The following is an 18109-nucleotide window of genomic DNA, read 5'->3' as shown; positions in this document are numbered from 1 at the left end:
CTGCAGGCAGGGCAGGGGGGTGCAGGGCTGGCTGGAGACAGGGGCTGGCTGCGGGCAGGGCAGGGAGTGCAGCAGGGGCTGGCTGCAGGCAGGGGGTGCAGGGGTGGCTGGAGACAGGGGCTGGTACGGGCAGGGCAGAGGGTGCTGGGGTGGCTGGAGGCAGGGCAGGGGGTGTGGCAGGGGCTGGCTGCAGGCAGGGGGTGCGGGGGTGCCTGGAGACAGAGGCTGGCTGTGGGCAGGGCAGGGGCTGGCTGCAGGCAGGGGGTGTGGGGGTGGCTGGAGACGGGTGGCTGGAGGCAGGGCAGGGGGTGGCTGGAGGCAGGGAGTGCGGGGGTGGCTGGAGGCAGGGAGTGCGGGGGTGGCTGGAGATGGGGGCTGGCTGCAGGCAGGGCAGGGGGTGCGGCAGGGGCTGGCTGCGGGCAGGGCATGCGGGGCTGGCTGGAGGCAGGGGGTGGCTGCGGGCAGGGTGGTGGGTGCTCACGGGGAGAGCGGCTCGGAGCAGCCCAAGCAGCAGGACGCAGCCCAGGCCCGGCAGAGCAGCTGGGGACCCACCAGGCAGCAGCGGGAACCCCAGGGCCAGGGGAGCAGCAGCAGCAACAGGGCTCATGCCTAAGGCCAGGCGGCAGCCTACATGGCTCCCACAGCGCAGCTCCCCTGGCAGCCGGAGGAGGAATTACATCACTTCGCGGCCGGAGCCCATCAAAGCCTCAGCGCCCCCTGCAGGGAAGCGGTTTAACAACCGGTTCTAAAACTGCTTCAAAATTTAACAACCGGTTCACGCGAACCGGTGCGAACCGGCTCCAGCTCACCACTGATTATGTCCATATGTCAAAGAGGGAGAAAAGAAGGAACAGAAATCCTAGGGGACCCAAGTACACTTAGCAAACTGAAAATTCCATTTAACTGATCTCTTCTAGTATTTTGGGACCTAGATGAAGCTACAGTACCACAATTTTAGCTGCCTAGAAAATTCTGCTCCTCAGTTAGTCAAAGGGATCACTATTGAGTAGCATAAGGTATTCTCTCCCAGCCCCAAAGGATCATGAATCTAATCAAATCTCCCCACATGACAGTGCAGAGCACTGTCATTAAGCACATTACTTGTATTTTATATAGCTTCTTTCATTTAAGTATCTCAAGAAACTGTAGGAAATAAGTGACTAAAGGAGTAAATAATGTAAGGGATGAAGAGCTTTTTCTGTGCTTCTCTGCAGGGCACACACAACCCAAAAATGTGGACCAGCATCATCATTTTTCAGTATGTGTCCCTGTAGCTCCCTTTTGCAACATACATCTTTAACTAACTCCTGGCGAAGGAAGCAGAACATTAGGTCCCCTTAGGACTAAGACTATACTGGACACTGTCTGGCAAAGACAACTCTTTGGAAGTGCCAGCCAGCAACTTTCCCTCAGCAGGAACCTCATCACATTCAGTCTCCATCAGCACAGAGAGCGAGTCCCACTGCCTGCTTTGGAAAACGTGTTTACAGTGTAGCAGCACATGAACTGCCTGCTTCACTATTGTACCTGCAAGATCAGCTGTGCCGTGTCAATCAGAACTTACACTTGAGAAGCTGCGTTTTCAACTGTGCCATCTAACCAGGACATCCAGAACCCATATCTGGACATTCATATCAACACTTAGCTACATACAACAGGATTTACTTGTCCAAGTGCTGATATATAAACAACTAAACATGGGATTTCAGCATCCTGTTTAGATCACAAGTATGAAAACTGGGCACATAGGGGTAATTTCTTATATTTGACTTTTTATTATGTCATGCTATTTTCAACACAGCAGGAGAAATGCTTCTGGGAAAGAGCTGCTAATAGGTTGATACTAAACTCAGAGGTACAGTCCCTACTTACCTCCTGGTACCGTGCTATGCCACCATTCACTGCTGCATCAATCACTCCATTCAGACACATGCTGAGCAGGTTAATGTTGCCATGCATTTGCTTGTGCTGATACTGGCTTATCAATGTCCTCAGTTCCTGGTTTTTGTTCTCAACAACTTGAATGGCATTTTCCAAAGGGCTTACCTCGACCTACAAGGCAACAAAGAATAGTTCAATGCCACGGATACCTCATTGCTACCACGTTCCCTTCCTTACTATGAAACCAATTCCTACTACTGCTGATGAGCATTCAAATTTTTTTCTGATTTGCAGACTAGCTAGCCATTTTGTTATGATGGCTTTTCACAACAGTTTTCCTGTGTGTCAGCAATACATCTCAGTTCACCTCACTGCGCACTCATCTTAGCAGTTACAATAGCTGTCACATGTCTCTGAATAACTGACTGAAGATGCTATCAAGATTCAGAATCACACCTCACTGTCATTTACTCTGACTGCTCTGTTCCCTTCACACTGCTCCTCTTGTTATGTTTAGCAATTATTTTAGCTGAGGGAATGGATTCTGCAATATCCACCAGTGAAGCATGAATTTTTTTCAACTGCTAGACCCAGCCAAGAGGCTTTAAATTGTCCATCCTTCATTCTGAAGAAACTATCCATTCATATCCCAATTACAAGTATAAGAAATGTTACCAGCTCTCTTCTCTCCACTTCAAACCACCGAGAGATCCCAGGTAAACTGTGAGTCAGTGTCAGAGTGGTACGTTCAATCCACAAGCTCTGCAAAGAATACAGTAAGTGGGGGACCCAGTGACTCAGAATCTGAACACTCTTATTCTCACTGCAGTTGTTCAGGAGTAGCTGAATAGAAGAGTGCATTAATACTCTGAGCAGACATTATGTTTTTCACAATGTAACACGTAACATGAAACTGTAACATGAAATGTAACATGAAACTGAAGTCTGCTTTACATTTAAACACAAAGAAAAAAACTCAGTGTGCTTTAAAGCAATGCACCAAACCTTTCAGTTAGTTTCTAGACCTCAGACCCTAGGTCTGCTATCAATTAGCTGGGAACTAAGAGATCATTTTGGGTAATATGTCAATCAACCAAACAACCCCTATTGCTTCAGAATCCCTCTCCATGGCACTGCCACAAGTACCTTTTAAACAGAGTAGGCTTTACTTATGCCAGGAGTGCAACCACTGGGCTCAACAGTCCTGCATTTTATTTGAATTAAAACAACATCTTGCGGCACCAATTTAGGATTAAGGCCCCATTGTGTGATGCGCTGTACAAATGCAGAAGAGGAAGACACTACTACCTGCCCTGGAAATATTAAAATTTAGTTACTATTACTGAGTGCTCCTACCTTAAATTCATTCTCTTTGTCCTTTGGACCTTTGTGGAAAGGCCTATCATAGCGGAATTTCCTGATGTTGTTGACGCGATAAAAGCTCTTTATACGATCAGGCACACGTTCCATTTGTAGGACATCAATATTGTCTGGGATGGGAGTCACTGCATATATCTGTAAATCTGCAAAACGAGGAGTCAAAGAAACACACGGAGGCATCAAATAAGAAAACAATGAGACAAAACATGACTCTCTTAGGGATGTCACATGTTACCAAAAGAAAAACGATGGAGAAAGTGTGAAATCCATGCTTCCCTTTTCCTTCCATTACACACCTCTCCTTTTCACTGCTGCTTCAAACTCATTGGGCTAGCATCTCCAGAGCTAGGGGACTAGAGTGCTGTAGGAACTTCAGGCCAGGTTGTCAAATGTATTTAGGCAACTGAATATGCACCTAATGGGATTTGCTAAAGTGCCTAAGCAGTTGATTCTCATTGATGATAAAGGAAGTTAGGTGTCTAACTTGCTTAGGCACTTCTGTAAATCCCACTAGGCATCTGGGCTGCATCTTTCAGCACCTAAATACCTTCGAAAATCTGGCCTTAACTTAGGCTTTGTCTACATGCACAGGTTGTACTGATTTAACAAAATCAGTCTAGAAACCGATTTAATTAAACTTGTCCAACTTGTGTGTAGAAAAGGCATGAGAAAGCAAAGCAAAGAAAACCCAAACTGTCACAACCCAAAACAAACCCTTGTTATTTGGTGGTTCAGCATCACACAGCAAGGAAAAACTGGGTTCTGTCAGGGATGGAAGGCAGCAGTGGGAATGGGAAATACTGACCATTCTACTCCTGGTAAATTTAACTTGAGGCTATTAGTCAGTAAAGTCAAAGTACTGTTCATTATGCTAACTGGTGAAATAGGAGCCAGCGGGCAATCTTCCCCTCCCATCTCACCTAAAATGTTCACACTCTCAAACAAATGCCATGTGGGCCAGTCCTCAGACACTGCACAGCAACATTACTTTTGTTTCAGAGTAACAGCCGTCTTAGTCTGTATTCGCAAAAAGAAAAGGAGTACTTGTGGCACCTTAGAGACTAACCAATGTATTTGAGCATAAGCTTTCATGAGCTACAGCTCACTTCATCGGATGCATACTGTTACTTTTGTTGTCTGCATTTAAATTCACAATGCAGATTAGTATCAATGGGATGAAGTCTGATGTACTGCATAAAAGAGCAGACAGTCTGAATGGAAAGGAACGTGCAGTGTACAAGGAAGGTGAAGTGAAAAACAAACAAAATGGAAAGTATGTCGAGAATAGGCATGAATCTAATTGCACGGTTCTCTCTTGTGGAATTGCAGAAGGTAGCCAGGTGGATGTCTGGTGAAATGTAATGTTCAATAAGGGAGCGAGTGTCAGTAACGGTTAGAATAAAGCATGGACCAGACTGGGCACGGGGCACATCTTCCCACACAGTCCTGAGAATGTACATCAGCCATGACCTGAAGTATTCCCTAAGCAAAAATGACAATTATGTCCAATTGGTGTGCAATGATGTAGATAAATATCCACTAAACACAAGTTGGAGATGATGAAAATCATGACACCTATCACTAAAGCCAGATATGAACCAAGAATTTCTAAAATGAAACAGTTTTCTTTTCCCTATACCCTTTGTATCCTACAACAGTTTGATTAACATTAGGCTGCCTTATGAAAGGATACACTGAGCATCACACTGCAAAATGGTGTCATCTGGGTGGTTTGGGTGCTGCATTGCAATGGCTTGTGGGAACTCACTCAGCATTCTTTGTTGGAAGGTCTCCAGCCTTTCGTAGTCATGGCCTCGACATACATACTCCTTGTTCTGCAAAACAAACAGGCACGAAAACCACTAAATTCCTAAACCATTCTCTTTGCTTTCCTTGCTGTTTAATTGGAACCAGTCTTCTTCATACATAATAACAGGCAAAAATCTATATATTTTTAAATTTTTGTTTTATTACATCAAAAATAAAAGTTATAAATGATAAAGTTATGAAAACATCTTAAAAAGATTTAACTACTTAGTTATTAATTATTACTATTAATTATTTACAATGTTTAACTTTATATCTATCTATAATATGGATGCCATCAAACATAGGAATCCACAACTCAGCGTCCAAGATTAAACTTGGAACGTGGACTGAAGCAACTGTTTAGAGTAACTACTGGAAGTAAGACATATGTTACTAGTAATCTAGTTCCCTCTTTTGTCCCATTAAAGATGCAAACTAATCCACAGCAGGTCCAAATATGTTTTAAATTCTTTTAACCAAGCTGACAGAGTAGGAGCAACAGGTTTTGTCCTGAAATGCAGAATCTCTTTTTTGTAAGCAAAATTAATGTATTGTCGTTTTCAAAAATGAATCTAGATAAAGGGTTGAATCATCTGAAGTCAATGGTGAAATGTCAGCATGATTTGATTGGAATCAGGATAGGATCCAGCATCTCTTCTATATCCACCCCAAAAATTTGTCCCCTTTTTCATTTGACAAAATTGTGCAGTGAAGTCCAGAAAATTCCAATTACGAGACACTCCCAGAAACAATGTGCTGACTTTTTTCACCCCATGCTTAAGGAAGTCTGCTAGTATTTCAGCTGTAAAGTGATGGAGCACTGCCACTGAACAAAAGATAAAAACAAATGCATCTACTTACATTGTGTTTGTAACAAGTGAAGTAAAGGGGTAAGCCAAGGCTTCAAGCCATGGTTTATTGTGTAAGGATAGCCTTGCAAATCTCACTGCCATAGATATTTGAGGCCTATGTATTTGAAAACATGATTTATAACAGGGCCATATATTTTAGAAAGATGCTGCTTAGATACCTGTCATGAAAGGAGTGACTCTTCCAGAAGATGTTTTTAAAAAGAAGATATAGTTGCTTCTGTCTAATATAGTCAGCTAAACCCATCTAACTTGTAAATACACATAGAAATCTCTGTAGGGTGAATCTTGTTTAGTTTTAAGCTGGTAAAAAATCTTGTTATGCTACTTGGCAAAACAATTTCCCAGATATTTCAGCCTTTTATCTTCTTTTCATTTTTTGTCTGGATCTTTAAAGACAGGAGAGAAACCTGGAAACTCCCTCAATTGTGCACAGAGGCGCAAATCTTATTCTCATCCCACACACTGAATAATGCACTGAGAAGGTCTGCAGGGACCCAGCATGGTGAAGGAATCTTCCATGCCACACTTGGAGAGCACCTTCAAACACTACACCGTCTTTCATGGAAGGGAATGGCTGTGCCCCAAATCGCCGGACCCCAAATCTCCATTCTTCATAAGAAGTTCAGGTAGACCCTAAAGAGCTGACTCACTGAATTCTCCTCTTCCATGCAGCAAAACCATACTGGTCACACTGCAGCCATAGCCCTCTATGCCCAGGCAAGTGTGGGCAGAAGCAGCGTAATCTAGTCTCAAAATAAATACTGAGCTGTTACCTTGGGAAAAAATCTGAGCCTTCAGTGTGGTATTCATGTTTGGATTACATTAGAAGAATGCTCCATTACTGTAAGTTAAATTAGGAAAAATGATACGGCAAACAGAACAAGGCTTTGAGGCCCTGGTAATTTGAAGCAGTTCCTTTCATCTCTGCATCTTGTAATCCTAGAGTTAATGCTGCTCAGTTGTAGAATTTCCAGATTGGTAAAAGAAGGCTGACACAATCTTTAGATCTATAAAGCCTCTACACTTATTTGGGATCTTTCCATTCTGTAAGAAAAGCACGATGATTTTTTTTATTGAGCTCTCCTTTTCTAAAACCAGCTGGGCAATTAAATTGTTAGACCTTGAAGCTAATACATTACCCTAGGAAAGATATTTGCATACTGTTAGCATTAATCACAAGAGATACAGGCGGAATGGGCTATGTGTGAAAGCTGCACTTAACATAGACTGTAGAAGGACATTTTGTTCCTTACCTCTACATTATATTTTTGCAAGAAGCTCCTCTAATCCAGAACTAATGGGCTGTTCCACTGTCCTCCCACACATAAGTAGATTGATCCTTCCCACTGAACAACTGCTCAGCAACAAGACCACCCCTAAGAAGTCATCTGAATGGCTTCTTAGCTAAATGATAGATTGCTTTTTTTTTATTAAACTAAACCCAAATAAATATATAGACACACAAACACCCCTGACCCCCACATCATCCAGGATTTGTCACAGAACCACCAGATGTGACACTGTGGATTGGGAAAGTCTTTTGTCAAAATGAAATTTACAGGTAAGGGACAAAAAGCTTGATGCTCCCTGACCTGGCACTAAAGATCTCTGTCTAGCATTTTAATAATTATCCACAGGAAGGCCCATAAAAACCTGCTGACAAAAAGACAAAAAATAGTTTTTACTATGTTGGAATATGGTATCCAGGACTGGTGATCAGAATGCTGCCAGCATGGAAGCATTCCCACCCATCCAGTAGTACTGTCAGGAAAAATTATGGACTGAATTCTAAATGGCTGCTTAGCTAACTTCCTCTTCAAATCAGGAAACTGCCATCCCTTTTGCTGAGTGAGCTACAATTCCTAAGGGTCATGATCCATGGAATCCCTGTAGTCAGGTATGCCTCTTTACTGAAGTCATGAATCCACCTGGACAGAGAGTATTTGGATCTTTTATGATCTTTTTTGGAACTTTTGAACAATGTAAAAAGGGAGTCTGACCTTCTAAAGCCCTGAGTCCCATGAAAAGTATATTTCAGTTCTCTAACTATAGTCTTATAAACAAAAACTTTGATCAGAATTAAGGTTACTTAAGTGAAACACCTGCCAAAGCAAGGAAACTTCCATTTTAGGTAACCTTTATACATCTTGATATACACATAACACAATAAGCAAAAGCACTGACAGACTTTTCCTCTCCACAAAAAGATCCCCTTGTATTTCCAAAATATAAACAACCAGAATGCACTCACTGAGCTCCTGTTAATTGCACTCAAATGCAGCCACAAATCCAATCACTCTTAGCCCTGGTCTACACTAGGAGTTGAGGTTGAATTTAGCAGCGTTAAATCGATTTAACCCTGCACCCGTCCACATGACAAAGCTCTTTTTTTAACTTAAAGGGCTCTTAAAATCGATTTCTTTACTCCACCCCCGATAAGGGGATTAGCACTGAAATCGGCCTTGCCGGGTCGAATTTGGGGTAGTGTGGACGCAATTCGACAGTATTGGCCTCCGGGAGCTATCCCAGAGTGCTCCATTGTGACCGCTCTGGACAGCACTCTCAACTCAGATGGACTGGCAGGTAGACAGGAAAAGGCCCGCGAACTTTTGAATCTCATTTCCTTTTTGGCCCTCGTGGCAAGCTGCAGGTGAGTGCAGAGCTCATCAGCAGTGGTGACCATGATGGAGTCCCAGAATCGCAAAAGAGCTCGAGCATGGACCAAACGGGAGGTACGGGATCTGATCGCTGTATAGGGAGAGGAATCCGTGCTATCAGAACTCCATTCCAGTTTTCGAAATGCCAAAACATTTGTCAAAATCTCCCTGGGCATGAAGGACAGAGGTCATAACAGGGACCCGAAGCAGTGCCGTGTGAAACCTAAGGAGCTGAGGCAAGCCTACCAGAAAACCAGAGAGGCAAACGGCCACTCTGGGTCAGAGCCCCAAACATGCTGCTTCTATGATGAGCTGCATGGCATTTTAGGGGGTTCAGCCACCACTAGCCCAACTGTGTGCTTTGACTCCGTCAATGGAGAGGGAGGCAACATGGAAGCAGGTTTTGGGGACGAGGAAGGTGATGAGGAGGAGGTTGTAGATAGCTCACAGCAAGCAAACGGAGAAACTGGTTTTCCCGACAGCCAGGAACTGTTTCTCACCCTGGACCTGGAGCCAGTACCCCTGAACCCACCCAAGGCTGCCTCCCAGACCCGCCAGGTGGAGAAGGGACCTCTGGTGAGTGTACCTTTTTAAATCGTATACATGGTTTAAAAGCAAGCGTGTTTAATGATTAATTTGCCCTGGCATTCGCGGCCAGTACAGCTACTTCAAAAGTCTGTTAATGTATCTGGGGATGGAGCGGAAATCCTCCAGGGACATCTACATAAAGCTCTCTTGGATGTACTCCCAAAGCCTTTGCAAAAGGTTTCTGGGGAGGGCAGCCTTATTCCGTCCACCATGGTAGGACACTTTACCACACCAGGCCAGTAACATGTAGTTAGGAATCATTGCAGAACAAAGCATTACAGTGTATGTTTGCTGGCGTTCAAACAACATCCGTTCTTTATCTCTGTGTGTTATCCTCAGGAGAGTGATATCATTCATGGTCACCTGGTTGAAATAGGGTGCTTTTCTTAAGGGGACATTCAGAGGTGCCCGTTCCTGCTGGGCTATTTGCCTGTGGCTGAACAGAAATGTTAGACACATTTGCTATATCCATTTTGTACTGGTGTTTTAGGTAGAGCTGTAGAGATGCCCATAATTAAAGTTGCCTAACACCATGGAAAGCCCCTGTTTTTAGTTGATTATAACTACCAAACTTTAAGCACTAGGGTTGAAAAGATGTTTCCTTGTGTTTCAAGCACTGAAATGGATCCAGGAAAGTTGGATTCTATCCCAAGCTCTGCCATGTACTTTCTATATATTGGATATATTGGAATTGGAAAAGGTACAGAAAAGGGCAACAAAACTGGTGTGGAGAAAGTAAATAAGGAAGTGTTATTTACTCCATCTCATAACACAAGAACTAGGGGTCACCAAATGAAATTAATAGGCAGCAGGTTTAAAATAAACAAAAGGAAGTATTTCTTCACACAACACACAGTCAACCTGTGGAACTCTTTGCCAGAGGATGTTGTGAAGGTCGTGACTGTAACAGGAATCAAAAAAGAACTAGATATGTCCATGGAGAATAGGTCCATCAATAGCTATTACCCAGGATGAGCAGGGATGGTGTCCCTAGCCTGTTTGCCAGATGCAGGGAATGGGTGACAGGGGATGGATCACTTGATGATTGCCTGTTCTGTTCATTCCCTCTGAAGCACCTGGCACTGGCCACTGTCAGAAGACAGGATACTGGGCTAGATGGACCACTGGTCTCACCCAGTATGGCTGTTCTTAGGTTCTATATCACGTTGGGCAAGACTATAATAATGCACATATGCAATGGAGTCAAAATAAGATTGCACGGGCAATTGTAACAATGACATTTTCTAACTTTCATGTGCTTTTCTTTGCAACCTTAACATTCATTTAACGTAGTGTCATAGGGCGGGATTCCCTCACCCTGGATTTGTACTGCAGACAGTCCTCATGCACACCAGTGATAAGTTCAATACCTAGTGCTGTAATTATAATGTGCTTTATACATGCTTGTTCCTCACAGCATAAGGCTTTTCCCCAAGCCTTTAACTTCTAACAAGGCACAAGGCAGGAGAGGGAGAGAGAGATCTGACCTCTCTGAGATCTTTGGCTTCTCTGGCCCTTTCTTCCAGCATTCCCCCTCCCTTCTGTTTCCTCCTGCCTCTGCCTCTCTTAACTGCTTCCAGCTGAAGAGCTGAATGACACCACCAATTAGTTAAGCATTGAGTATATAAAATAATACCTCATCCATTTGCCCCATGTGGCCATACTTCCAAAGTGCACAGAATGGGAAGTCAGCCTTAGGCAACTCACATTCTGTCACATGTAGGTTTTGTATGTAATGTTATTGGGACATATGAGATCAGAGACCTTCCTGAGTGCTTGAGAGAGACAAAATGTGGTACTTCTATGGAAGGTGTAACCAGGTATCATTGCTACACTCTTCCAAGTTCTTTTCCTTAAAGTGCGAGAAGATGTTCAGTCTAGGAAAAACATATATGGTGTTGTCCATTTTGTTATGCAAGGTTCTCTGTGGAGGGAGCTGTGCAACCAGCAAGAGTCATTTCTTGAGGCAGAATTGCCCCGAGTCAACCCAATTGGTGTTGGGCTGAAAATTCTGATTGAAGGCATTGCCTGCATGCTTTTTGTGACCATCACTGTCCCAGGACTGGTGTTTATTACCCCAAAAAACAACATATTTAGGATATACCCAGATTCTGCTTCACTGATTTCTCTTCCACCTGGAAGCTGATGTGCAAGGCTCCAGCCATCTTTTAGAAGGGCAACAATATTATTTATTATTTTGTATTACAATAACACCTACAGGCTCCTGCCAAGATCTAAGCCCTATGGTGTCATAAATTGTACAAATAGTGAGAGCCTCTGCCCCCACAAATTTACAATTTAAATAGACAAAACAAACAAAAGGTGAGTGGGGACACAGACACAGGGAGATGGAGGGACTTGCCCAAGGTCACGCAGCAAATTAATGGGAGAGTTAGGATTTGAACTCAGGTCTCCTGATTTCCAGTCCAGTGCCTCATCCATTTGACCATACTGCTTCTCCCACAGTATTTCAGTTTCTCTAGTCTTTTGGCACACAAACTCAAGAATCAATCCCACTCTTATCAAAAAATTATCTATGTCTGGACAGCCGCATGAACAGACATGTAACTCAGCACTAAATGTGTTAGGGAGTCTATGGTCCCAGTAACTGCAAGATGTCATACGCAGATAGGTGAGAAAAGGTGAGCTGCTAACTTCATGGACTTTTAGATTCACTTCTTAAAGGCAAAAACAAACTGCACACACATGCTGCATTTGCTGTGCCTGTGGGTAAGTGTGCTGTTGAATTAATTACAAGATACTCTTCGACATTCATCAGGAAGCTGACAGAAGAGTTTTAGTCTTCCACACTACAAAACATACTTTATCCACTGTCAGTGCTCAGATCAACCAGTTGTCAAATTAAAGACTGATATATCACCGGCACAGTGTCATGACCAACGTGATGAAAATCTTAGGGAAGATATTCTGGGTGTCATAAAAAACTGATGGACAGAAATGTCAATGGGCAATGACTCAGACTTAAAAAACTGAAGTTATTTAAAATAGGAGTCAACTTTTGGAATATGAACATAGGCATCTTTAAAATTGATGAATGCAAGTTCCATTGCTGCTACATGCTGCTTAGTGTTTTCATCTTGAACTACTTACAGGCTATGAAAAAATTTATCCATTTGAGATCTATAGTCAAGTAGATTACAGGGGTGGGATTCTTAAAAATGCTCAGAATTGGTTTAATTGCTCCCACGGATGTCAGGAGTAAAACTCCCACTGACTTAAATGGGTGCAGAGTTAGACAACATTATGCACTTTTGATCTACTGGAGAGGGCAAACAGGATTATCACATTCTTTGGAATCTTTCTAACATTAAAACTTGATTTATTGCTTGAATGTTGACCAGGTGCCTAATGTCTGCCAGCAATATCTTATTTTGTTTTAAGTTTGAAGGAATTGGTAAAGTGATGAAATGCATTCGAGTGGAAGTTGAAAGAATTCTACATACAGCCTATCTGAAACTAGATGGTACACACTAATTGTTGGCGGATTTCTCCCGTCTTGTTTGCAGTCATGAATTCTGTCTTTGGGGAGAGAAGGGGATCTGCTGATATTCTGATGTAAGAAGTCTGTTGGAGGCCTCTGTAGTTCTCAGTCTCTGGACAACCTTAATGAGAAGGCCCACTTGAAACAAGAGCTAACCTTGGACTTTGCTGGAGAGCAGCCAAAGTAACAAAATTCTGAGAGGAAGACTAAGAGTGTTTCTTTTCTGGGAGATAGGACTTCTGTTCTGTATTATCTTTTAGGTCCTTGTCTAAGTTGTCCCCAAAGTACTGGCCTGGAAAAGGTAGTACAATAAAATTCTGTTTGGCCTGGACATCCAGTTGCTATGAATAAAGCCATACAGCCCTCATGTCCTTGTTAGTAAGAAGAGCTAATGGCAAAGACTAAGTTGAAGGCAACTTTGTGGATATACTTTGTGGCACACTGGAAAATCTCCAAGTTTTTCCTCATTCTGCATGACTTCTTAGGTATCCCCTGTTCTAGATTTGACATAGAATCATAGAATATTAGGGTTGGAAGAGACCTCAGGAGGTCATCTAGTCCAACCCCCTGCTCAAAGCAGGACCAACCCCAGCTAAATCATCCCAGCCAGGGCTTTGTCAAGCCAGGCCTTAAAAACCTCTAACGATGGAGATTCCACCACCTCCCTAGGAAACCCATTCCAGTGATTCACCACCCTCCTAGTGAAATAGTGTTTCCTAATATCCAACCTAAACCTCCCCCACTGCAACTTGAGACCATTGCTCCTTGTTCTGTTATCTGACTTCTGTTAGTCTGTTTCCTTGGGACCAAATGCTGAGGCTATGCTGACTGAAATACATTTTGAGACAAGCTCTTAGTCATTCTTAAAATGGGTATCCACCGGTCTATAACAGATTCTTGATGGCCACTGTTCATGCAAAGCAAATAGAGCTCTCTTTAATACTGAAGGCTGACAAGTGCACATTGGGAATCCATTCTTCTAATGCCTCTTTGGGCAAGATACAATTTACAGTTTGGAAAAGATGGAGTGCTACTGGGTGAGCCTTCTCTTTAACAAAGTCAAGGAGATTTGGGTGTATGGAGAAACATGTCTTCTTTAGTCTTAAGGTAGAAGAAACATCTGACAGATTTTCCTTTTTTGCTAGTTTCCTTCTCTGATGATAAGTACAGGACCCTGGATACTTCATCAGTCAATAAATGGGTGTTCTCTGTGGTAAAATGGTGGGACCAACTATGCCCCAGAATGTCAGTGTCTCTGACGTCCTTAAGCATTTTACTTCTTTTGGGGGTGGGGGGGGGGAGCTATGTCTGCTCTTGATCACTGTTGCCTGCAGGGATAGGGGAAATGAAGTGAGAGTTTTCTTTATGTTTCATGTTAAAGATGATTATTGTAATGGAAGGAGGAATATAAAGATTTTTATTTTGTCTCTGCATTCTCTTGGAACCTCATCTCTGGTAGTAGGAGGTCTGACTATGACTGCTTTTGGCTAGGCTGCTGTTTGGGTGTTTGGCACTGAGAAATGTATCCCTTGGAGACTTTGTAGGGTAAGGAGAAGACAAATGCCAAGTGGCCACTGGATGAACCTCTGGAAAAATGGCTTCTGGCATGGGGCTACTTGATCAAAGTAAAGTTGCTGCTTCTGCAGCTCCCTTCACCACAACAGAGCTTGGTGGGAACCTGACTTCAGCATAGCCATGTAGACTGCCTTGATAAATCATGCACAATGCCCAGGAAAAAGTCATATCAAATAAGGCCTGGTCTTGATCATGGATAGTGGCCAAGAGGGAGCTGGAGCTAGCTCTGTACTCCCAGAATGCCAGCCAAAGCTCTCTGAGTCCCATAACCTTGTTCACAGGGAAAGACTGAGACGGCAGGAGGGACAGGAAACCCTGGCCACAGCCTGCAAGACCACTGTTCTAATTTCCAAGCATAACATTTCTATCCCTCTGTCCTCTGAAGGGGCCATCATAGTCTTGTGACTGCAGAAGGATGGAGCCATACTCCACCGAGTAGTAGACAGAGAACTGTAACTCTGAGGTGTGAGTTGCTCTGAGGGGAGGTCCTGCTACTAGAATTTTCTTCTCTGTAAAGATCCACCTACCTGTACATGGAAGGACAATTGAGCAGCTATTAGTTCTGGACTAGGGCAGTCATTATTTTTGTCCATTCACTTTGCAGAATCCTGTATAAAGAGATTTAGCCTCCATTCCAAGAAGAAGTTTGCAAAGATTTCTAACCTTCATTGTGAAGTGGAGACAAAACTGTTTAGGGTGTCAACACTTACTATCTGTCTGATCAGTCTGAAAAGGACAAAAGGTAATGAAAGAATATTAAGGTCAGACAGAAAAACAGCACTGTTTCACTTGTACATTAGTTGTAGTGGCAAGAAGTACATTTTAATACCCTTGTTTAATGGGTGAGTCTTTCTCTGCCTTCCTCTTGAACTGGAAGCTAAGGTGCTTGTGAATAATTGGTGCGTCTTCCTTCAGCTGGAAGAAAATTGGAGCTAAAACAGATCTCCTGTTTGTCTTGACAAAATGTGGCAAGATAAATAAAAGAAATTCTGCTAAAGAATTAAATATTTTAATTGCCTTACAGCATACACCTCTACCCCAATATAACGCTGTCCTCGGGAGCCAAAAAATCTACCGCTTTATAGGTGAAACTGCATTATATCAAACTTGCTTTGATCCACTGGAGCACGCAGACCCCACCCCCAAAGCTGCTTTACCGCGTTATATCCGAATTCGTGTTATATTGGGTCGCGTTATATTGGGATAGAAGTGTATTTAAACATTGCATGGAATATGAGAAAGTGGATGAGCTTTAGGAAGTACTAAAATTAGAAATGAAAATAATGGATTGTTCTTGGTGGGTTATGATAGATCACCAGCTATTCTGGAAGCACTGTAATACAAGTAGAAGGGCACACTCTAGTTACCTTGAAGAAAAACCACTTCAAGTCCAATGGGCAAAATAAATGCTTATTCCATGGCCTCATACTACATCATTTTGGAACAGATATCAGTTCCATCTGTGACATATCTGACTTACCATACATCAGTCACAGCAACGGTTGAACAGGAAGAAATATTACATGATGGGTCTGGACAGTTTTGTCTGTAATGCACAAAGTTCCCAGCTATTATTAACTTTGTCATGAAGAGATTCACCTTCAAAGTAGAGACCCATTCTACTAATTGTTGTACCTACTTTGTGCCTTTTGACTGTAGCAACCCAGGAAATTGTGAGCCTATGCACCAAATTATTATGGTTCTAACCATAATGCACTAAAAATACCAGAAATCTGCATTTAACACAGATTCTTCCCTGCAGAAGCCAGTGCAAGCTCTCAAAACGTGGTTTGTCAAGCCTTACTTGAACTTCTGTAATGTAGAAGCCAGACAGTTTTTAATTAACTGACCTTTATATAGCCAGGACAGAAAGAGATTCAGAATTCATAGCAACATGAACAATGACATTTTTAGATGATGTTTGCTACCAAGTGGAAGAGGTGGAAGTGAGTATGGTAATTTCCTGTTTTAAAATCTGCGGATTTAAAATAAAATAAAATAAACCAGAGGAAAGTGTTGGGTGCTTATTTGATCCCTGAGAATTCTGAATACATATTTTATTTTAAATCACTGAAAATCTTACTCTTTTTTAGATTAACATTCATCAACCATGTAACTATATGATCCATGCAGATACGTCAGCTAACGGACTCAGTCTCTGAAATGTCTGTACACTATCAGTCGTTAAGAGAGAAAGAGGGAGTTTATTGAGGTTGTTACACTATCAGTTCCCACTCTGCTATCAGAAACACTGCTATGGAATATAATTACAGAATTAATGGGGATTATAATTATATACAGTGTATTTGCTGTTACTGTCACTAGCAGCAATTCCCACACTCTTATACAATTTAATCAAGAGTAATTGTTGTACCACCGAAAACTCATGCATATTCTTAAACATACAGGCCACGTCACTTACTATCCAAGATGCAGCTGTATGTCCACAACTGAAATGCAGGGTAGGTTCACTTATGGAACTACAGACCTTAGGATCAATTCCTCTGCTATACTGACTAGTTTATTGTTCATGTTCTGAAATTTCCACTGCCAGATACAAAAGGTAAAACTGAGATAATTTCCTCTGGAAATCTCCATATGTGTTGATACTGGTTCCTTCTACATTTTGCTTTTCACAGTAGAACTGCCGGATGTGGTTATGCTTTTCTGTTTGTTTTTTGACCCTGCAAATCATTTTTATCATGTAAGATTCTGTAGGTTACAAGGGTCTGAGCACCACTAATATTCTAGCCCTTACTAATTTTTTTTATGTTCACTCTTGTAAGATTTGTCATCTCTTTTGATCCCCTAACCCACTCCCACTCACATTCCATATTAGAATGAAGCTAATTGACACAGGCTTTGCACATCTTAGCTTTGGCTTAACTTTCTACTCTAGTGTGTTTCTGTTTTGCTCCAGCTCCCTTTCCTCCATCCAAACTGTATGCCTAACTGCCCTTTTGCTTCTTTCATGCTTCTCATGTCTGTCCCTTGTTCTATGCTGTCCTCCACCAGTGGGCACCTCTGTTGCTGACCTATTCCATCATGCCTCCATCCCCTTCAAGTTTCTCCATAAAACACACTTTTTTCAAATTACCTATACACCAGAGTTTAAATTTTTAAACTCCCTTCAAAGTAATTTAATTTTTTTAAATTGGGAAACCTTAAAAATATATACATTACTAACAAAGCACCCACATGCTCTCACCATTGTAGGCTCTGTCCTCCCTTCCTCCTATGCCCCATAGGATTGGTTACAATCTCGTGATACTTTCCCTTGAAGAAAACCAGAAATCTGGAGTTCTAGTTGTCTCAAGTTAGTTTATCTTGTCAATGTAGTCGGCTAGGGCTCACCTACACTAGAACTGTCAGACAAGTTTTATATGAGGTGTCAAACGATAATCAGCAACACCCATTTTAGGGACACAGGACTGGAAGGGACCTCCTGGGTCATCAAGTCCAGTCCCCTGCTATGACAGGCAACCCAATCATATAATCTCATTCATAAGCTTACCAAGTTCCATCTTAAAATCAGTTAGGTTGTTTATCCCCACTATTCCTACTGGGGGCTGTTCTAGATCTCCACTTTTCTGGTGCTTAGAAACCTTCCTCTAATTTCCAGCCTAAATTTATTCACCGTCAGTTTATAAACACTTGTTCTTATAAGAATTAACTTTTAGTTTAAATAGCACGTCTACCTTTCTGGTGTTTACTTCCCAGATATATTTATAGAGCGCAATCATATCCACTCAGAGCCTTCATTTTGCTAAGCTAGGCTTTTAGTGTTGATTCCCTATGAGAAAAAAGGAGTCAACTACAGTTGATCATGTATAGACCAGTGGACA

At 42.4% G+C, this 18109-nt stretch overlaps 1 protein-coding gene across 9 annotated transcripts in view; it reads right to left on the bottom strand.

The window, feature by feature from the left end:
* Positions 1-18109, bottom strand: part of DOCK3 (dedicator of cytokinesis 3) — a 609762-nt gene that overhangs the window by 30585 nt on the left and 561068 nt on the right. For all 9 annotated transcript variants that reach the window (XM_048858121.2, XM_048858128.2, XM_048858122.2 and 6 more), the window contains 4 exons: positions 4955-5096; positions 3238-3404; positions 2557-2643; positions 1873-2052 (listed from right to left, as the gene is read on the bottom strand). In XM_048858121.2, coding sequence (XP_048714078.1) covers positions 1873-2052; positions 2557-2643; positions 3238-3404; positions 4955-5096 — 576 coding nt within the window. The remainder of the gene's footprint in view (positions 1-1872; positions 2053-2556; positions 2644-3237; positions 3405-4954; positions 5097-18109) is intronic.

The sequence above is a fragment of the Caretta caretta genome, chromosome 7, assembly GCF_965140235.1.
Source record: "Caretta caretta isolate rCarCar2 chromosome 7, rCarCar1.hap1, whole genome shotgun sequence".
NCBI classification, from domain to species: domain Eukaryota; kingdom Metazoa; phylum Chordata; order Testudines; family Cheloniidae; genus Caretta; species Caretta caretta.
The sequence above is the reverse complement of the archived record's forward strand: the minus strand, read 5'-3'. Positions and strand labels throughout refer to the sequence as shown.